Genomic DNA, 22503 nt, shown 5'->3' with positions numbered 1-22503 from the left:
TAATTCTTGTGTGTAGCAGCACCCACATACCTTGCCCTTCCCCACTTTTCTTTCAAACACAACAAACACTTCCTTGGGTCGTTGTGCTGTGACACCAAGAAATACAAGGTGTGACAGTAAAGTTGGGAAGATCAGTCAGGTGGGAATTGTGCTGATTTCTCACTCTGACTTTGGCAAGTTCTTTCTGTCCTGGGTCTCCCATTTGCTCCGTTAAATGGGGGCGCCGACTTTGCCTACCAGGATCTGTCTGCAGGCCCGTGGTTATAAGAACCAAATAACGAAGGGCTTGGATGGCCATAAAGTGCAATATTGAAAGAGGGAGTCTTGCTGTTGGTTTTTTTATTGAATTTGGGTTGACTCCTGGGCCAGGTAGGGATCCCCGCCAAAATTCCTGGTCTCATGGTGGCTCACTGCATATTGTGGATTAATTTTGGAGGAGTTTGTTGGAAGTTAGTTAGGACACCAAGGTCAGGGACCCCACACACTGGTAGTAGGATGGGTAATCTCATTTATGTCCCCTTCTTGGCATGCCGAAGCCACAGCATGGGGAAAAGAAGCATGTGTGAACAGCCACTCTTACAGAAAAAGACTGAGGGACTCTGGTGCCACAAAATCCTCTAGGATCTCTACATCACACACACACACACACACACCACACACACACCACACACACACACCTGCCCCAGCCTCACCTGTAGGAATCCTAGCCTCCGTGGATCGAGCAGCTGGCCAGGGTCACACAGCTGGTGAGCGGAGGCCAGGCTGGTCCCAGGCCGGCCGCCTAATCATCACCATCCAGAAGGCTGAGGTTGTCTAAGTCCCCGGGGGGATTAGTTCCTCCTGAAGCGGTTCCAGATTGAGGAAGGCTGGGGCAGAGAGCTTGCCAGATCTCAGCAAGCTGTTTCCGGCCAGGCAGCTGCTCCGGGCTCAGGGCACAATGCCAGCAACACCCCTCAGTGTGAGGCAGTGACCCCATGGCTGGCTTCAGGGCTGCCGCCACCACCAGATGGGTATGGGTGAGGTTTGACCAATTTGGCTACCAACCTGGCATGTGGGGAGGAGGGCTTGTCAGGTTAAGGTGAAGGGAAGGGTTGTGCCTGGAAGAAGTCTCTGACTCTGCCCTGGGAGGCTGGCACCCTGTACCTGATACCTTTATAATCCCTTCCTTAGGACCAACCAGACGAGCTGGCAGCATGTGTTGGCCACCCCTCTAAAGATGAGGATGCACTTGAATACCTCCTTAATGGGCATTCTTCCTCGTGACACTTCCCTGTGCTTTCTTTTCTTTTCCTTTCTTTTCTTTTCTATTTTATTTAAGAGAGAGAGCAGAAGTGGTGGGGTGGGGATGCGATGGGAGAAGGAGAAGCAGGCTCCCCGCTGAGCAGGGAGCCTGACACAGTGCTGCATCCCGGGACCCTGGGATCATGACCTGAGCCAAAGGCAGACGCTTAACTGAGCCACGCAGGCGCCCCCCTCCCTGCACTTTCTGCCCAAAGTGCCTGACCACAATGATTACTTTAGGGACCTGTGTGTGGTCCTAGTCAGATAAACCCTGAGATGACCCGAGTACCCTTCCTAGTGAGCAAACTGATGACCAGAGGGAGGAAGTGGCCTGCTGGCATCACTCGACGCAGTGGACCAGGACTCCGCCCTTCTGCTGCTTGCTTCCCTTGCTGACCTGAACTCATTCATGCAACTGTGGACCCAGAGGAGTGCAGAGAGCCCCAGCTTTGCTTGGAAGAGCAATGTAGACAGTTGCATAGTTCAGAACATGGACTTTGGAACCAGACTGCCTCCGTCACTGGCTTGCTGTGTGACTGCCTTTAAGGTGTTGATGTCGGCAGCACCCTCTCGTAGAGCTGTTGTGGCAATGAAACGAGGAGCCAGAGGCAGTGCACACAGCCTGCACCCGCCCCCCCCATCATTCTTAGAGCTCATTGTAAAGAGTGGAGCCTTTGAGACCGAGGCTGAACCGAGGCTGAACCGGTGCATCAGTCAGCTTGCCTGACCTGCAGTTTTCTTACCAGTCAGGTGGGGGCGGGGGCTTGAGTTTGGTCATGGCCCTTCCAAGGCTTCCTCTTTGAGCTTCCATGAAATTGGGCCAGTGACACTGCTCAGGTGAGGGACGTAGCCATGACTGGTCTGGCGTGAAAATCTGTCCCCTATGGCTCTATCATATTAGTGTGTGGCCGGAGGCCTCTGGAAGCTGGGGCCTTACCACACCCAGCAGACTGGAAGATTGCAGTCTCTTTATAAGTACTGTCCTTCAATACTCAGAGGACGTAAGACGGGGCTTGCATCTGCCTCCATTTGCTGAGCCCCCGGGTGTCCCTTCAGGGCCCTGGCCTCTGTCTGCAGCACAGGGGTCAAGGGAAACCTGCCCCTGTCAGGACTGACTTGAGAATGCTGGTGCCACCCGGCCCTCTGCCCCTCGTTGGGGTGGAAATGCTTGCGTTTGGGTTGTTTGCAGGAGCATGTCTGTCTTTCTGGAGCACTGGGCATCCTCTGTCCACTTCTTGAAAGGGTGGAGCCCTAATTGTTTGCAGGGTCAGACCCTCAGATCATCAGCAGCTGATTGCCACATGCTGGTGTTTCCTGCCAGCTTCTGAAAAAGGCTTTTTGGGTAAAAGTGCAAACCTGATCAGGGCGCCTGATCCACTTTTTCCAGTTTCCTGCCCTTTCAAGTATGCCCCCCTCCTGGCATTCAGGGCCCTCCATAGCCCAGCTCCAGTGTCCTTATCTAGCCACTCCCTGTCCCTTCTTCCTCATGAGCACTGAGCCCAAGGCAGCTTACAGTATGTGGTTCGACCTCAGAACCCCTCGAGCTTTCCTCTGGCCACGACTTTGCTGGTGCTTGACATTCCTGGATGCCCTTCTGGTGCCCCACATCTTTACCTGTCTGTCCTTTCCTGGACTCGACTCCACCCAGGGCTCACCATTCACTGTCTGTGAGACCAAGCAGATGCCTGGCCCTTGAGGGGCCTCCTTGCACTAGGACTTGAGATTCTGTGAAATGCCATCTCCCTGAAGGTTTTCGAAATCCCTAGGACAGCATTTGCTTTCTGCCTCCAGGAAGCTGCCACTGTACCAGTTTAGGGTACTTGGGGCCAGTCAGAACTGGATTAGTCCCAGCCAGGCCTCTGAACCTGAGCGTCAGTTTCTGCACTGTAAAATACAGTAGCACTTGCCCCAGTCAGTGCCTGGCCCAGGCAGCTGCCCAGTAACTCACAACTGTTAATAACTCAGGGCTTATGGATGTTGGCATCCCGATTCTCCTGCTAAACCACCAGGTCTTGTGGGGGGCGGGGAGCAGGAGCCTTCTCTAACAGCATGTGAGTGCTCAGCATTTGGCCTGGGGCCCACCTTAGCGCACAGTAAGGGCTCAGTGGATGCTAGAGAAAGAAAAGCAGGCAGCTCCTTGATTGCCTGTGAATTTGGGTCTTGCAGTTGACATGGAGTCAGAAAGCTGTCTCTTGAGGAAGTTGCCGCTCTAAATGGAGACTTGTTTATGCACTGCTTTGAGCCCAGGAGCAGCCAGGATCCTGGAGCAGCAAGTTCGCCTCAGTGAGTCTCCACAGGGGATGGCGACAGAACTCTGGCATGCAGCCTCTCAGAGGCCTCAGCACGCCACAGCCATCCCTGGAAGAGTGCAAAGTGACAGGCAGGGCTGAAGGACTCAGCCATAATTGCAGAGAGGGCCTGAGAGCTTTGGGAAGAGGCCCACGTGGCTTCTGAAATCATGAGGGGAAGCATATGTGGTGTCACCAGGTGCGCGGGCTTGTCTCCCCTCTGGTGCCACACAACAGGGGGCCTCGAGGGAAGACCCCGTCAGACCCCATCACTGCAGCTGACCGAGGGAATGGAGCAAACTGGGCTCCCTGACTCAGACCGGGGCCTTGCCCTCGCCCTTGGGCTGAGCATAAAAGAGCAAGTGGTGCGGGTTCTGCCGGGCAGCGACAGGCCCTCTCTGCTCCGTCCAACGTGACCATTGTTCTTGTGCCCCGCCCCCTGCTTCCGCAAAGCTCACACTCTGCTTCTTGGGTGTTTCTGTGCACGCCTGGAAAAGATGGTAAGAGAACTCCAATTAGTCAGTCTCCTGGCTTCTAGACAGCTCCGGAAACCAGACTAGATAGAGGAGGAGGAGGTGGGGCCTCCTGCTTGTGTTGTGTTGGGTTTATCTCCAGGCTTCATCTCCGAACCTCCCTGCCCCGCCCTTGCTGGCCTGCCACGTCCACCCAGGATGACTGCTGCTGCCCCATGCCACCACCTCGGCCACTAAGGGCCACCTGAATTCAGACATCCGGTGAAGCACCTCAGTCAGGAGTTGGGCCTTTCTCCAGCGAATGTTTTAACAGTTCAGATGGGGATGAACGTCCCCCGACTTCCCTTTGATGCGGTGCCCTGGAACTTGGCTGATTTTCAGCTGCACGCCTAAACAGCCCCCCGCCACTCCTATGCAGCTCCTCGCTTGGTCTGTGATGCTGGGTGTGATTTTAACACCTCAGACCCGACTGAAATAGATGCCCCTGCCTCCAGAAGATTAAGAACTAGACAGTCTGATAAAAGAGATGTCAGGAAGCGTCTGGGAAAGGCAGAAGGAGGAGTCCTGGTCCAGGATTTAGAGGACGCCTGGCCTCATCCCTGCTTTCTTCCCTTCCCCGGGTCTCAGTTTCCTCATCTGTAAAATGTAGTGATTAGACTACTGATTGTTGAGACCTCCCCTGTGTGCTTCTTGTGACACCCAAGACTTGATCCAGAGCAGGGGTCCCCCATGGAGGCACGAGATTGCCAAGCAGCAGCGAAAATCGGAAGTTTTGGATCCAGAAGTGGAAGTAGGTTTAGCGGTTGGTGTTGAAACCCTTCCATTTCGAGTGCAGGGTTGGCCTGTCAGATTTCAGGAAGCAGACCTTCCGTGGCTGGGGGACGAAGAAGGGCAATCTCCAAGGAGGAGACGTCTTGGGCTGACGTTCCAAGGAAGCCCGGTAGTAGTAACTGGAGTGACAGCCACATCCCCAGAGTGCTTTCTGTGTACCAGGCGCCGTTCTAGACGCTGAATGCACTGAATTCATTTAACTCTCATAACATCCTTCCAAGGTGGATACTGTCATTTCCCCCTCCAGAGATGCGGAAACAGAGGCGACTTGCCCTGGGTCCTCCGGTAGAGCCGGGCCTTGGCCCCAAGCAGTCTGGCAGAATCTGTGTTTTCAGCCACCACACTGTGCTGTGGAACCTGTCACTCACCTGGACCCAGGGCTTTGCCTCCCTCCAGGTGGATGGTACAGGCAGTCAGTGGAAGGTTCATTGTTCTAGTAATGCAGCCCTGAATTTCTGAGTCTAGTCTACCCCCGTCCCTGGCATCTCAGGCGTGGGTCCCGGTGTCTTCCAAGCCATGATGTGGGAGAGGTCTGGTGGCACAGCCAGGTACGCCCACCACTGGCTGAGTAGAGGTTTTTTTGGCCTGGGAATGGAGGCCTCATGGGCCACACGTCCCTACTGAGCTCTGCTGCCCTATTATTTGGGATCTAGTGCTGATTCCCAGACAAGCCCAGCTGGGAAAATTAGAGGTGAGGGGCCTGCAGGCCAGCGTCTATCATTTCCAGCTAGGCTTCTACACGTCTGTGCCAGCCTCTCCCTGCCCAGCTCCACCCTGCCCTGAGGGTCTAAGCACCTCTCCTTAGACACTCTTGGGGGTGCCATCCCATGGCATCCAAGAGCATCCAGAACCCACTTCCACCAGCCTCCAGCTTCCTCTGCCACCAGGCCCTCTGGATGGCCCGCATCCCCCACATACACCTTGTGCTTCTAGCCCCTGTGCCTTTGCTTCAGCCCTTCCCCCATCAAATGTCCACTTTCCCTGCCACACCACTGCGCTATGACCTCATGTCCAGATTCCTCAAGGCCCTCCCAGGTTTCTCCCAGCTGAGTGATAGTAATCACATCTGCTCCCTGTTGGGGATCCTGAGCCGTGTCTGTGCTGGAGGCTCTGGTCCTCCCTCGCCAGGGGCTTCTTGAAGACCGGGATCGTGTCTCCATCTGGCCCTTGTACCAGTCATTCAGTAGATGCCAGGCTGGGTGCGAGGAGGGGTGGATACCAATGCTGCTAGAGGAGGCAAACGGATTTCCTTGGCCTCAGTCTCCCAGGCACCTCCTTTTCCCTGTTCCTGAAGGGTAGGTGAAGAGGTAAAGAAAGGTTTCTTTTCTTCTAGTCTTTTTACTAGTAAAAGATATTTACCATAAAATGTGTTACACATTTTTTTATTTAGATATGTATCCATCTGCTTTCAAAATAGAGATTTGAGGTTGTCCATTGTTTTTATTTTTTTTTTTATTTTTTTTATTTTTTTTAAAGATTTTATTTATTTATTCGACAGAGATAGAGACAGCCAGCGAGAGAGGGTACATAAGCAGGGGGAGTAGGAGAGGAAGAAGCAGGCTCATAGCAGAGGAGCCTGATGTGGGGCTCGATCCCATAACACTGGGATCACGCCCTGAGCCGAAGGCAGACGCTTAACCGCTGTGCCACCCAGGCGCCCCTGTCCATTGTTTTTAAAAATGTCTATAAGGAGGCCATTATAATAGAAATCAAAGTCCATATAGAAGGAAGGGTGAGGGGCGCCTGGGTGGCTCAGTTGTTGAGCGTCTGCCTTCGGCTCAGGGCGTGATCCCGGCGTTATGGGATCGAGCCCCGCATCGGGCTCCTCCACTGTGAGCCTGCTTCTTCCCCTCCCGCTCCCCCTGCTTGTGTTCCCTCTCTCTCTGGCTGTCTCTCTCTCTGTCAAATAAATAAATAAAATCTTTAAAAAAAAAAAAAAGAAGGAAAGAAGGGTGGGTGAATCTATACAATATCTAAAACAACATACTTATTGAAGTTAACTAAAATTAACTGAGCTTCCTGGCAGCCAAAGCAAAGAAGGGTGGGAGTGCAGTGGCACAGAGCTGGTAAACCCTGGAGCACAGTGTAGCTTGTTGCTTGTGGACTTGGGGAACCGTAAACCCTCATTAGATCCACTCAGGAGACTCTTGGTTTGCCCCAAGCTCTGTCCTGAGCCCCTCACTCAGATAATCCCCTGGCCCTTGCCTCTCCACCCGCCACAGCCCTTGGTCAGCACACCTGCCTCACCCTCCTGGCTCTATGCCTTTGGTGAGTGCTCCCAGGGTCCCTCCCAGGTCTAACATTCTCTGATTCTAGAGAAAGTGCTGATTGATTGATTGATTGATTTTTTTTTCTCTTTCTCTATATGTAATTCCACTTGACAACCTTTCTATTCCAGAGGTCAACAGAAATCTCCGCCCTGTCAATTTAATATTTCTGCTCCCTGCCGAAAAGGCATGCAATCACAGCCTGCCACTGATATTAAAGGTCATTTTCCATGAATTTATAGATGGTGATGTCCAGATAACTTGTGACTTAAAACATATGGTCACCAGCTCCCCTATTAGATTAGTCTCTCGACCCTCACAGATCAGTCTTGGTAATAAGGAGGGTGGGCCCGGTCATTACGCAGGAGACAATGATGTCTGGTGAGCTGGCCTGGTGCAGCAGCCCTTGACTTCCTGGGGCCCCTCTCGGGAGGGGCAAGCCTCTCCTGGGAGGGAGGATGCTACCTAAATGAGTATTTTCTCAGGGAAGGGCAGCTGCTTCCGAAAGGCACATAGCTCCTGTAAGCCCAGTCTTGCTTCAAACCATATATACTTTCCTGGTCTCCTGTCTTAATTACATTTTTTCTTTCCTGGCATCCCAATTCATTATTTAAAACAACTTTCAAAAAATAATTATGCAATAATTCCTTCCCCCATGCACAGTAGCTGCTTACCTTCTATATCAAGTTGTCGGCCCTTTATTCATGTGTAGCTGTACTGACAACATTGCTGTCATCAGAGTCTGCGTATTGTGGGTAAAGCGTGTGATGACAGTGTTCAGCAATTCCTCAGCAAGGAGTAGGATTCCCTTTGGGGCCTCATCCACAGTGGCCAGGACTTGTTTAAAAAGCCCACATTATGCAGTTTGCTCAACACATAAACAATCTTGTATTTTACTTTTTAACTTAGCATAATTTCATGCATGCTTTTCCATGTAGCTACATAATCTTCAGATTTATCATTTTAATGGCTGCTTAATATTCCATCCAGTTAGTGTGCCATAATTTACTTAACTGTTCCCTATTGTTGCAGCCTTAATCAAAATTTGAATTCACCATGTACTACAAGGGGGAAGCTTGTTTTAATGATTACCATTATAACATCCCCCGCCCTAACTGCATGCCATTATTAACCCAGCTTTAGGAAGGCACAGATGCCATTGGAACAATAAATTCTGTATGAGAGGTGTATGTACAACTCCCTCTGATATAATAGCTAATCTGTTCACTACACATGTTTTCCTTTTATGCTGGTATTTAGATAGAATATCCATCTCTTCTGCATATTGCGTAATACTAACTATATGCATTTGGCATATTGCTCCACATACTTTATCACTGCTGTCGGGGACTTCCATAAATTAACAGGAATTTGGGGGTAAGGAGTGGTTTCTGGCTGTCAGTTGTCGTTCATTTATCTCGCCCACACTTATTGAATATCTGCTTGCAGCCAGGCTCTGTGAGGGAGAGAGCAAGGCACACCTGATTATTGGAAGCCCACAGATGTGCATCTTTGGGGTACCCAAGATTAAATGGTGATTCTCATGCAAAGTGCTTTGTAAACTGTAGAGTAAGTTAATCCTGGCTGGTCCTGCTTGTAAAGTAGGGTAAAGAGGAAGGTGGTTTTCCTGGGTCAGTCAGTGCCTGTCAGCTGCAGCCCCAGTGTCCTCAGACTTCAGAATTTTCCAAGGACAGGAGGTTAGACTGCGGTCATAGAACCAGTGCGAGTGACACGGATGATGATAACCCCACAGAACAGATTAGATAGTTCGGTAGGTTTAGTGAGTTAAAGTTGTCTGTAGTGTCTTACAGTTGGTATTCACTTTGAAGTGACCAAGTCCTACCTTTTATAGCTCTTCTCTTTTCCTCTCCCTCCCCCATAGAAAAGGAAACATCACCCTTAAAACTAATAAATGATACCAGTTTACTCAAGGGACCCAGTAAAGCCATGTTTCGCCAAAGTATGAGACATCTTCTCAGAGGGGACAGGACTTTAGGGGGCCTGAGAACCATATAGTGAGAAGGTTTTTTCCATTTTGTTCCTCTTTCTTTCTAAAAAGAGAAAGCGTTTGCCAAAGGGAGTATCTCTGAGTGCTGTTTGCAGCCCCACCGGCTGGCTAGTCCTTGCTCATGTCCCTTCTCAGCAGAGGGAAAGCAGGCTTTGTGCTAGCTTCCCAGCAGGCACTAGGACCTACCTGCTTGGTTTTGTTCTTTTTATGTTTATCAGCTGTTTTTAGGCAACGATAATGACTTAAGGGTCGTGATATAAAATTTTTGTCATAAATTTATTAACTCTAAAAAGTGAGGCAACTTAAGTAAAAATAGAAAAGAATAACCCAAGCAGTACTTAAAAACAGCAAAATCATGAAGTTGGCATGTGACTTAATGAGGTCTGGGAAACACTACCGTGATGTTAGTTAATGTCAACACCGGCAGCACTGGCACAGCCTCAGTTGGCTTCTGTTGTGTCAGGGCGTGTGCATGGAGATTTTTGTCATCCCCGTAAGCTGGCCCAGGAACGTGAAGCCCAGCCTAAAAACAATGCTCTTGCTCAGAAGGGCTGACATCACCAGGTGTTTTGTCAGCCACTCTTCAAGGCACATAAGTCCCGTGGGCTTCTACCGTGTCTTTATGCCGTTAGAACTCTGATTTGGAGAATGCCTCGAGAGTCCTTTTAAGAGGCGCCTGGGTGACTCAGTCGGTTAAGCATCTGCATTCGGCTCAGGTCATGATCCCAGAGTCCTGGGATAGAGCCCTGGGTCCAGCTCCCTGCTCAGTGGGGAGTCTTCTTCTCCCTCTCCCTCTGCCTGCCGCTCCCCCTGCCTGTGCTTGCTCGCTCGCTTGCTCTCTCTCTCTGTCAAATAAATAAAAAAAGCTTAAAGAAAAAAAAAGAGTCCTTTTAAATCGTTCACTCTCAATGACCCTCACCCCTTTTATGTCAGACCTTACCTCTCCCCTCTCACTTCCTTGAACCCAGTGCTCCAGCAAAAGTGGACAGTGAATAGACATGCAGTTTTAATCTGCCTCAAAACGAAAAAAAATTCTGACACAGGCTACAACATGGAATAACCTTATAAACATTATGCTAAGTGAAATAAGCCTGTCACAGAAAGACAAGTACTGTCTGATTCTCCTGATACAAGGTGTCACGTTTATGGAGACAGAAAGTAGGGGCGCCTGGGTGGCACAGCTGTTAAGCATCTGCCTTCGGCTCAGGGCGTGATCCCGGCGTTATGGGATCGAGCCCCACATCAGGCTCCTCCGCTATGAGCCTGCTTCTTCCTCTCCCACTCCCCCTTTGTGTTCCCTCTCTCACTGGCTGTCTCTATCTCTGTCGAATAAATAAATAAAATCTTTAAAAAAAAAAAAAAGAAAGAAAGTAGGGTGGTGGCTGCCAGGGGCTGGGAGAGGTGGAAATGGGGAGTTAGCAGGGAATAGGTACAGAGTTTCATTTCAGGAAGATGAAAAGGTTCTGGAGATGGGTTGTGATGATGGCTGCACAACAGTGTGAACGTACTTAATACCACTGAACTGTATAATTAAAAATGGTTAAAATGACAAAATGGTGTTATGTATATTATTACCACAATGAAAGAGAAAGGCAGTGAGCCCGCCCATCTGCTTCAGCCACACCGCCTTGGCTCACCTCGGTCCTACCACAGGGAACGCCAACCCTCCTCTGTTCACTTGTCACAGTTCACGTGTCATCTCTCTCCCCCTGCCTCGTCCCTTACAGGCCCTGCAGTGAGCCCCTTTGCCCCGGGAATTATGATGATTTAGGTGCCTGTTATACCTCTTCTGGAAGTAGTAGGCTTCCTGAGAGCAGCCTCTCCAGTGAACCCTCCCTTCCATATGTCCCATGCAGGCCCTTCACACAGAGGGTGTTTAGGATCAAAGCAGGTAAAGTGTCCCTGTTTGACTCAGAAGCACCTGATTCTAGCATCCTGGCATCCATCTTTGAGCCACGACTGGCCTCTCAGAAATGAGCAGCAGCTGACCTGGATGCCTGCTGTCTGGGGCCTGGTCTAGACAGGCAGTCCCCCCTCAGCCCACAGATGGCCAGGCCTTGGCATTCTCTCCAGAGGATGAAGAGTTCCCCCCCTTATTCAGCAGTGAAACAGGACATGTGCTCTCAAGTCCCTCGGATGTGCTCAGTGTGTTAGAAGATAGGCAGAAACATAGGGAAGGGGGTGCTCATGGGGCTTTATAGGGGAGAAAATGGTGCCCCTGAGGAGGCTCTTGACTTTTTAGCTGAAGGAAAACATGAGGATCGTTTGGCCTAATTCATTTTTCAGGTAGAGAATGAAAGTCCAGAGGATGGGGAACAGTCGGAGTGGGGAAGACCCTATTTGTCTGTAAAGCAAGGGGGTGAGGGCTCTTTCTGTTCCAAGCTGATGTCAGAACACACCTGGAAGATCACGTGCACATCTGGGCCCTGCCCTCGCAGACTACAGTGGACGAGCAGATGGCACGGTGAGCCTTCTGGTTCTCTCATTAGGTCCAAGAGCCTGAGATCTTTGTGAGGAAGCCTTGCCCTGGGAGAGCAGAGACGCTGCCTTCAAGGGGTGGGGAAGGACAGTTCAAGCTCAGAAACAGGGTTCTGTTCCTGTGCAGTTCTCCCCACTTTGGCCGGTAACTGAACTCCTGTGGGTGTCCCCTGGCAGATCCCCGGTGAGGAAGTACACGCTACGCATCTGTCATATCTCTGCTTCCTTCCTTTTCGCCTGCAGAATTTCAGAGGCAAGAAAGTGTCCGGTCGCAGCACAAAGGCATCCAATTGTACGACACCCCTTATGAACCTGAGGGCCAAAGCATCGACTCAGACTCCGAGAGCACGGTCAGCCCCCGACTGCGGGAGAGCAAGCTGCCCCAGGACGATGACAGGCCCGCCGACGAGTACGATCAGCCGTGGGAGTGGAACCGGGTCACCATCCCAGCGTTGGCAGGTAAGGAGCCAGTGGCCCCACTCAGAGGGGGCTGCTGACCCACCCTCAATACTGTCCTTCAGTAAAGGGCATAAGTGCACTGGTGCCCCCTGCTCAGGTAAACCACACAGCTTCATCTGATAATCCAGTTGGGCTGGACTGTCCTCTCTTCTAGTCCAGCTGGGCCCCTCAAAGATGATGAGGGTCCTGGAGGTAAGGGAAGCCAGGTCAGGCCAAGGGGAAATTCAGGGTCTGGCCCCTAGGGCCTCAGTTCCAGTCTCCATAGTCTTCACAGACAGCCTAGATGATCTCATTGTCTGACTCTGTCTTGATCCTGTTGGTAATGCTCTAATTAACTGAAGCCAAGATTTCAGAAGGAGTTTTCTGAAACTCCTGCTGGGCCTGAAGGAGCCCAGTGCTTCCATCTAGCTGTACGGCTGCAATAGGTATGCACGCACCCAGGGCCACCGTGTCTTCTGTCCCAGCTGGGGCATGAAGCTATTCGCGTGGCACAAGCATGGGCGCATTCTGACCTCAAGCTGGCTCTCGCCGTGGCCAGGGATGACTGAGGTGCCCCCCTCCGCCTCACTCTGAGACTGGTTCTGCAGAATCTGGATATCTGTCCCAGCGCTTCAGCTCCTCTCGCACAGCCTTTTGGAAACCTGCCTGCCACATGTGTCGCAGGTCTTAAGCTAATGTGCACACCCTTTGATTCTAAGCCCAGCCTTTAGGATCCATGCCAAGGTTGTGATTGAAAGCTCAGAAAAGGCATTGTTCATGATTATGAAAGGTGGGGAACAACCAGAATATCCAGCAGACAGGGATTGTTTAAATGGAATACCGTACAGCCACTAACAGGTGATGTTGACAGAGTTTATAACAACTGAGGAAAATGCTTCTGTTTAATGTGAGGAGGTGAAAAGCCAGATGCAAAAGATTTCTTATGCATCTAAGAGTTCAGGCATTTGAAAAAAGACATTGAATGACTCATTTAATTCTTGCCACATTGAAGGTCCAAAAGGGAGAGTTTTTCTTTTCTTTTTTTAAGATTTTATTTACTTACTGAGAGAGAGCGTGCACACATGCAGGGGGAGCAGCAAAGGGAGAGGGAGAGAGAGAATCCCAAGCTGAGCACACAGAGCCTGGCTCGGGGCTCGATCCCATGACCTGAGCCGAAATTGAGAGTCAGGTGCTTAACCAATGAGCCACCCAGGTCCGTAGGGAAGTTTTTATTTTTAATTTAAGATTCATTTTTGCCTGAAATCTCCCCTTTTCCTGCACAACTAGACCCTTCCTTTCTAGCCCCCAGCAGTGAGGCCTCTGCCCGACTCCATCCTGACCCCCTCACTTGGTGTTCTAGCTGTTCCAGCCACATACTACTCACAGTTCCCTGGACGTAGTGTGCAGTGTGCAAACCCCATTCCTTCTGCCTAAATGTCCTTCCCTGCCATGTGCCTTCTTCCAGACCCAGCTCAAATATTGCCATCTCTGTGAGCCCTCCCTGAGACACAGCCATGCATCCCGAGGGCTTTTTTACTGCCTCTCTGGGCCTCTTGAGCTTCTTGCACTCAAGTGTGGTAGAACGTTTCTTTCATCATATGGTTAGTTCTGTTAGGTGCTGGTCTCTGCCTGCCAAGCTGTGAGTGCCTGGCCAAGAGCCAGAGACGAGCATAGTTGTGTGGTTGAAGGTTAGGTTGCCCCTGTGCATTTCACAGCCTCCTGTCCTCCCCTGGCACAAAGGAATCCAAGGACTGCCCTGTCCCCTGGCATGGCTGATAAGGGGCTTTCCTCCTCCTGGGCATGAGAGGAACTGGAATGGGGCCAGTGCCATCCAAGAGCTTACTCTGTGCAAACACCAGTTTGATTAAAGGGCTCATGCGGTAGCTCTCCCAGACATCTAGGGCCCTTGGCATGAGGTAGCACTGCAGACAGGTGTGGGGCCTCACACTGGACTGACCACCTGCAGGTCACTCGAGGGTGGTGTTACTTTTGATGTTCTAGTCTGGTCTGGTGCCATGCTGCTCAGAACATGGTCCCTGGACCCGCAGCATTGCATCACCTCCAAGCTGGTGAGAAATGCAGGGTCTTCAGCCTCACACCAGACCTACGGAGTCAAAATCTGTTTGAACAAGGCCCCCAAGTGATTCACATGCATGTTAAAGTGAAAAGCACTTAACCTAAAGGACCTCAACTGTTCAAAAGGCTCTCGGACCAGAACCTGCCCTCTTCTGCCCAAAGAGGATTTTGGAACTCCTGTACATTCTTTACAAAGGATCACAAGGTCTCAGCTAGACCTGTATCCTTGTAAGTTGCTGGGCCACAAATACCATTCTGGACTTGGCTTTATGTCACTGCATTCCTGTCACAAGTGTCATTATAGGTCTATTTCTTAGGCTGCCGATAGAAGACAGACTCAGAATCAGGTCCCTGTCTATGTCTCATCAAGTCACTTGTCTCTGCGTGGCCTGCTCCAAAGCATATACCAGCTGTCCTCTTCCCAAGAAGCTTTTGGTTTGATTCTGATTTCTGGGGCATAGAAGGAAGCTTTTTCACTCAGGCTGGAGGGATGCTGTAGGCACCAGTCTTTAGTCATGACCAGGTGCCTCCCCATGGCTGTGGACAGAGCCTATTGGTGTCGTGTTAGTAGGTGAGGGGTACCCTTCAGTGTCCTAGCCTAGAGTGAAGACGGAGTGAGAGGTGGATGGGCCACCTTCCGGGTAAGGAGAATGAGCTGAAACAGCCCAATTGGATAGCCCGAGTGCTGCCATGATCCCATTTGTAAACCCAGAAGTGTGGCTGCCCAGAATTCAGGACAGCGTTCCCATGCTAGTCAGTAGTGTTTGTGCACACGCGTGGGTATGTCTATACACACATGCTTTAGCAAGTCATCAGTGTTGTCGCGGAGCAAGGCAATGCTTATCTAGGCCCTGTCCTCCTTGCAATACCCGTTTGAAATGTCCCACATGGTTTTCTAGACTTTCAGGAGCTCTCTACTGGGCCCTGGGAGCCCAGGGTGCAGGATCTGTAGCTGGGGGGACTCTGTATGGGATAAAGTTGGCTGGGCAAAATCGTTACTGTCTCTTTCCACCCTTGTGTTCTCTGGTTCTGCATTTTTAGCCTGGATGAGGGAACCTGGGCAGCATTTTCAAATTTCCAAAGGGTGGACTGTGAGGGGGTCCCAAAGGGCAGAGCTGAGCCCACCATGAAGGAGCCACAGGGACTTAGGGTCCAGGTGAGTTGTAAGAAGTTCGTTTATACCTGGAAGTATATAATGAGCTTCCCCTCGCTGGGAATTGTAAGCAGAAGCTCAGTTGAGGCAGGATTGCTGGTAGAGGCTTTCCCCAGCAGTGGAGGGGGGGGGGGGTTGGCCTTCACCTCCAGGATTGCTTCCATGTTTCAGCACCCCACCATGCTGATCAGAGACTGGGAGAAGGGGAGGCCTCTGAATTATCTCTGTGATTCAATCTGTGAAGCAAAAGTGCTTGCTGCCTTTCAAGATGCTGTCCTGTATTGCATTGGTGGAAAGAGCCATTTCTCAACGGCGTGCTTTGGCTTCTCCATAGAGGTAATCTGTCCCAGCCAGTGGCTCCAGACCAGCCTTTATGGAAGTCAGACCCTTCCCAGCTCAGCCATACTCTAAGGCTCTGAGGCTCTGGGGGCTGCTACTTCGGGAAGGCTCGATTATCATTCCTTGGTCATCGTGAGAACAGCTATTGCAGGGTGTGAGGTGGTCCTGGCTTCTTGGGAATGAAAGTCTTCCCACCTCCTAGAATCTGTGGCCAGGTGAGTGAGAAATACCACAAGGTCTCCAAAAAGCCTTGGGCCTTCATTACCTGCTGTTCCTCCAGAAAGCTGATGGTGGCCTTAGCCAGAACCTGTAGCCACTCAGCACTGGATTCCCATCCCACACACGTGGCCTTTGTAGATCCCAGCCCCCAGGATGGATGCCTGGTCAGGTTTCTTACACCGCCGACTCCCTGGAACAAGCAGGCTGCAGCCCCACCATGCACGGAGAGGTGGTGTGGCTTCCATCACGCTGTCAGCCCCCTCCCCCCCTGGCAGAGACACCTGCCTTCAGAACTGGTGGTTTTACTTCCTGGCTTGCTTTCACTCACCCCCTGGGAGTCTTTACAGCAACAAATTGCAAGGTGGCAGGTGGGTCTAAAAATGGCCTTCCTGCCTGGCCCTAAGCCCCCAGATGCAGCTCTGGACCTACACAATGGCTCTGTGGAACTCTGCGCAGTGTGGGGCAGGAAGAGCAGCCTAGGGTGATTCCACACGGTCTTTGGGGGGGCATGGGTTGGTCTGGAGGGTCTAATCAGCCCTGGGCATTGTGGCAGGGTCTGTGACGTGGACAAAGGGAGCCTGCACAGGAGGTGGCCACACAGGGAAGGGCAGAGGGGCTGGGAGCATTACCTAGAGAAGCAGACATGGGCTCAGGGTAGCATGGATGAGGTGTCTTCACATCTCTGAGGGGCCACTGGGAGGACAGGGATTGAACCTGTCATAGGAACCTCGGTTTTCTTACCTCAGAAATGTGCCCACTGCAGAGGGTCCCAGTGAGGCTTAAGGGAACCACATCACGAAAGTCCTGGCCACTTATTGAGCACTTTCTGCCTGCGTTTTCTCATCAAATCCTCACAGCCACCCTCTGGGAAATGAGTTTCCTCATTTTACTGATAAAAAAGACTGAAGTCCAAAGAGAAGGGGTCCATAGCTAGTCAGCCACAAAGCCAGGATTTGAACCTGCGAAGTCCACTTCCAGATCCAAGCCCTAACCCAGTGGATGTCCAGGTTCCCTGCTGCTGTCAGAGATGCTGCACAAGATATGGTTGGAGCCCACAGGAAATGTCACATGCCTTTCATTGCCTTTGTACGGATTTCTCCCTCTGGTGGGATACTTTACTAGGATGTGTGTTCCCACCTGGAATGGTTCCAGCGAAGGATCCAGTAGGAGCCCAAGTTCTGGAAGTTCATACCTGGGTGGGGGGTAACCATAGCCATCCCACGGGTTAGTCATGCTCTGCCATCATTCAGCACTGGGAGGGGATCCCACAGCATCGCATCCCACTCCCCCTTGTCCAGCTGAGGAAACTGAGGCCCAGAGAGGCTGGGAGAATTGGCAGAGACCTCATAGCAGAGCCACTCAGGCTATACACAGAGGATAGATCAACGTTTCCTTTTAATCCAATGAGTAGAGTTAACAGCCACATCCTTAATGATTTATAATTGCCTCTGCGAAGCAGATGATCAGAGTGCTTGCTCAAGGAGCCAGGTGGCAGGGAGTGTATGAAGGGCATCCTTAAAATCTTTTAAAGGAACAAAGTCATTTCGTTTTTTCATTTTCCACTCACTGACGATTCGTCTCTGTTGAAGCTACTTTTCAGGCAGTGCCCGGGGTTCAGCCGGCGGCAGGTCTGCCTCCCAGCAAAGATAGAAGACAGACCTATGACTCAGTGCTAAACATAATTATTTGGGGGGACTTGTCCATCTTCCCCATTAGCTCTCAAAAGGGCTCTGCCCTCAAAAGCGCTCTGCCCTCAAAAGCCCGGGACAGTGTTTAGTGTGCCAGGAGTCCGTGGCACAGTAGACGGAGTCAGACAATCCTAAGTCCACATGCCAGCTTCACCACTCACAGCCGTGGGGCCTCACACAGGCTGTTCAGTCTCCCTGAGTCTTAGTTTTCCCATCTATAAAAGGGGATACTCAACTTTTGTCACACTGTATCTCTGTAATCAAGGGAAAAGATCTGGATAAAAAGACTGTAAGCCCTAAAGGGTCACACATGAGAGAATGGTTATTGATGTTCAGGGAAGGCTTACTTATTGAATAAACTTTAATTTAGTATGAAAACATGAGGAGGTCCCTGGAAGGCACAGAGGCCCCACTTACAGAGCTCATTCCTCATTGCGCCTGGCACTGATGCTATGGCATGGATGCTATGGAAGGCAGTACTTATGTAGGAAATCCTAGTCTCCATTCCTGTAGTTCTAACAGTGAGCCACCCAGTTCTCCCATTCTTTGTTCAGCCCTTCCCAAGGATTGGGCCACTCGTCCCTGTGTGTGAGAGGGTCCCCACTGCCTTTCTCCCCTGTCACCCTCCCCATTCTAGCCATGACACACTCGTGGATTGGTTGGCTTACCCAGAGTGAGTAGGGGAATCACCCAAAGGAAGCATTAAACACATTGTTGGGTCCCACTCCTCAGAATTCCTGATGCAGTAGGTTCTGGAGATGAGGCATGAGAATTTGCATTTTTAACAGCGTCCCAAGAATTGCTGATGCTGCTGACCTGAGGACTTCACTTTGAGCACCTATAGTGTACCTTGTATATGTTATGTGTTAGGTACTGGGGTCAGGGTGTAGAGAGAGAGGATGTCACAGCTCAGCTCAGTGGTATCAACACCACCTCCTCCAGGAAGCCCTTTCTGGAAACGTGCAGCCTCTTCCCCACCCTCATCCCAGGTTGGGCTGGGACCCCTCTCTGTGCTCCTAGCACACCCTGTACAGGGGTGCATTGGTTTATAGGGGAACATCCAGATACACACTTGCAGGGGAGATGCTAATGCAGTGTCTGTCACCCCTTAGCCAGGCACCCTCTTGAGTTTTGACACCTTTCCAGCCTCATCAAGTAAAGCCGAAAGGGCAGAGAGAGGGCAAATAAGGCCCTGGGTATGTCTATCTCCTAAACGATTGTGAGTCATGTCCAAAGCAGCTCAATTGGCTAGTTTGAAATAATCCTGTTAAGGTAAGGGGAAAAATGGGGGAAGGACAGGAAATTAACATTTAGTGAGCAGTACTTACAAAGCCCTGCAAGGTGGGTGTGGTTTCATCGTCATCACACAGATGACAGTACTCAGGCTTTGAGAGGATCAGCCCCTTGTCCACAGTCACACAGCTAATGAACCCAGGTCACGCTGACTGCAAAATCTTTGCTCTTTCCACTGCTGCCTTGACATCTCAAGTGTGGAAAGAGCAGGTTGGAACATCGCCTTTACCTTTCGGTTGTGCCATGTGCCTTTGGCCACTGTGGAGGCAGAAGCAGTGGCCCCCACTCCATGCTGACCTCATGACTTGTCACTGTCAAACGCAAATGCTCTGGAGCTGGGAGCACTGCTGTTCTGTGTGTCTGACACTTTCTCTGGGCTTGCTGTTTCCACCGAGCCCCGTGACTCATCCTCCTGCCCTCAGAACAGGCTCAGCCTCTGCAGAAGGTTCCTCAGGGAGTCTTAGACCTCCATCACCTGGCGCACCCAGACCCACTCCCCCTCCTCCTCACCATTGGCCCCAGTGGGGCTCCCGTGATGCTTCCTGTCCCTTGCACAGCTTCCCAGAATGCCTTGGGCCTGCGAGGAAATTAACAATTTTGTTTGTATGGGGAGCTTTTTGCTATGTAATGAGTAACAGTTGTAATTAATGTTTAACACATACGAACAGCAGGTCTGCAGAGAAAAGGGGGGTTTAAATAACTACGAAGAGAACCGGGATCGCTCTCTTCCTTTGCCTAATATATGACTGAGGGACAGGTTTTTCTGGTTGGTTTTTCTACTTGACGTATGAATGAATTCACTTTGTAGCCAAAAAAAAAAAAAAAAAAAAAAGGGAAGAGAAGAGAAAGGAAAACACTAGTGTTTAATAGCTTTGGTTTGTCTACTAATTATATTGATAGATAGAAATGTTCCTTCTAGTGCCTTTGTCTCCTATGTGGAAAAAAAACACAAAGATTTGATAGAATCTTTGCTGTTCTGTTTGGCAGGGCAGAAATCTTCAGGTGGATAGAGATTGTTTAAGCTCTGTGAGGTCAGAGACTCTGCCTGCCTCGTTCACACCCAGGCCCCTACCTAGATCCGTGCCCGGCACGTAATGAACCTGCAGATATGTGTTAAATTATTGAGTAAATCCTGTCTCAGGAAAACCAACCCCATGATTTCTTCAGGACACTAGAATACCTAGGTAATGATGCAGCCTGCTCACACAGAGATAGTTTATTTTCATATCATTCTTTCATGCCATACACCTGTCTTCTCTCCAAACGAGCCTGAGGGACCTGCAGCTGGAGTGGCATTTCTGCACGGCCATTAACTGCCACAGTTGCCACCTCTGGTCTGAATTCCTAGGAAGAAGCTGGGAGTGCATCCCCGCCTGAGGATTGGCCCAGGCGTCCAAGTGCCAGGTTGTGGGTGGAGAGAGTGGTGTGCAAATGGGTGGCACGCAGCTCCCTGAGAGCCATCCACCTGGCTTGTCTCCTCCTGTCGCTCTTCCTTCCTCTCACTGCCATCTGCAGAGGGACGACAACAGAAACCTATACACAGCTTGGCTGGGGCCTTGGGGCTCCTGGATAGGGAGATGCATTTCCACAGATGCCCACCGTGCAGGTCCTCTGAGGCTTGTGGATGGAGGAAAAGTCTAGCTGTAGGATTCTAGCTGTAGGATTCTAAGTGATTGTCTGTGGGTGTCTATCAGGAAGCACGTTGCATCAGACATGAGCAGGCATTCTCCATCTGACAGGTGAGCTCGGCCCAGAACTTGCAGAGTGCCCATGAACTCAGATGCCAGAGCCCCCGGGGTCCAGATTTAAAGCTCTGTCTGCCATTTGCTAACAGAGTGACCTGGGGCAAATTGCCTATGTTTCCTTATCTTAAAATGAGGTGGCAATTGGTGCCAAGAGTAGGGACACAGTGAGTGCTCAGTGGACACTGGCTTTTGGTACCACCGTCATTGTGAACTACTGTTTTTTGAGAACGTATTACGCTATAGACAGGATTCGTGCTGAATTTATTAAAGCCGTCTGGGGTGCAGAAGACTTGGGTTGAAGTTCAAGTTCGTTGAAGTTCAAGTTCAGATCTAGCTGTCGACTTGGGGCAAATCAGTCCCATTTCCAGCCCTCTGATTCTCATCTGTAAAATGAGTTATGACAGTAAAGACGGCTTGCTTCAGCAGCTGTAAAGGTCTCTGCATTTGGATCATTTCACCATTTTCATCAGGATTTATCCTTCTGTTTCCCATAGCCAAGCAGCAGCCCTTGGGATGGCGTCTTTGCACCAGACAGTAATGCCTGTTTCCTATGACAGGTGCAGAATAAAGGGACGAGACACACAAAACCTCCCCACACCCTTGTTCCAGGGCCTCCTTCCCCAGCCCAGGCTTGGGTGTGCATGCACGGACGGTGTTCCTGGAATCCGGATGGTGTTCCTGGAACCCAAGCAGCATCTCGGCGCCTGCCTCACAGCCTGTCCAAAGCCCTGCTTCTCAGGGAGTCACCAGTGCCTCCTTTCACAATGAAGATCTCTGTTCTCAGGCGCTGCCCACAAGATGTGGCAGCGTGGTGCCCTGGGGCTGGCATGTGTCTGGGAAGTGAACACAGAGGCCTCTTGTTGGCGGTCCTGGAACACAGACCAAACATTTGCTGAGCCACCTGTTGTCTTACATTACCTGGAGGTGCAGCTCGCACGCACAGGATTGGGGGGTGGGGGTTGCCGAGAGTGAGACCTGCTCTTGAGCTGGAAGGGAGAGGGGCCTCACCCCTCTGGGCTTGTTTCTCCATCTGTAAAATGGGAATTCTAATACTAATCTTGCTGTGAGGAGCAGATGAGGTAACTCAGAATGTATGTTTAGAAAGTTGACGCAGCAAAGCCGTTGTCATGGGAACGGTTTCAGTTGCAGGTGTTTGCACATTGTGGTGAAAGTCTGTGGTGTTTTCAGAGACTCCGGGGATCACATGGTCCACCCCAGCTTCCCAGACCGCTGTGCTGTCTCCCTCCTTGCCCCCTCTTGAGGGCTCACAACTTCCAGGACAGCAGTCCCTTGTGTTCCCCTCCACCCCTGCCCTCCCCACTCCCTTCCCCTCACGCACACACAGACCCACAGAGCCGAGGCCTGGCTGTCGGCAGAATGGAGGGATCAGTGCCAAGGACTGTGTGGAAGGGGTGCCTTGGGCACCTTCATTCCATTCTCTGTTCCCTTGTGTTCTCAGAGTATAGGGCAGGCCCCTCCTGTGAGCCCCATGTGATTTGCAAAGGCACCCCATACTCATTTCTACCGCACCCATAGAAGGCACAGAAGGTCTAAAGAAGCCTCTTCAGTGGGCTGAGAGCTCCTTGCAAGCGTCCTGTTTTCAGTTGTCTAATCCTTGTTGCCTCTGCTTAAAGGACCCTGTCCCATGTGGATAACTGGTGGGTCAGAGACTCCAGACCAGCCAGAAAGCCGCAGCCACTGAGCTTGGAACACATCACAGGTCTCACCTGGGGCCCAAGGCCCCTGGGCCCCCTTTGCTCCCTTCCAGCTGGCTTTGAATGGTCCCTGTCCTCTGGGGCCACCGTCCATACACATGGCCAGCTGGGAGGACTGGAGGATGTTTGCCAGGCCACTGGCTTCTCTCCCTGCCCCTCCCCAGGGAAAGGTACTCCTAGGGTACCTGCTATCCCCAGGTGAGACGAGGAC

At 51.2% G+C, this 22503-nt stretch overlaps 1 protein-coding gene across 2 annotated transcripts in view; it reads left to right on the top strand.

The window, feature by feature from the left end:
* SHB (SH2 domain containing adaptor protein B) overlaps nucleotides 1-22503 on the top strand; it is a 135139-nt gene that overhangs the window by 75135 nt on the left and 37501 nt on the right. For both annotated transcript variants that reach the window (XM_034664154.1, XM_034664155.1), the window contains exon 3: nucleotides 11870-12085. In XM_034664154.1, the coding sequence (XP_034520045.1) occupies nucleotides 11870-12085 (216 nt within the window). The remainder of the gene's footprint in view (nucleotides 1-11869; nucleotides 12086-22503) is intronic.

The sequence above is a fragment of the Ailuropoda melanoleuca genome, chromosome 7 (assembly GCF_002007445.2).
Source record: "Ailuropoda melanoleuca isolate Jingjing chromosome 7, ASM200744v2, whole genome shotgun sequence".
NCBI lineage: Eukaryota > Metazoa > Chordata > Mammalia > Carnivora > Ursidae > Ailuropoda > Ailuropoda melanoleuca.
This window is presented reverse-complemented; position numbering and strand designations above follow the sequence as displayed.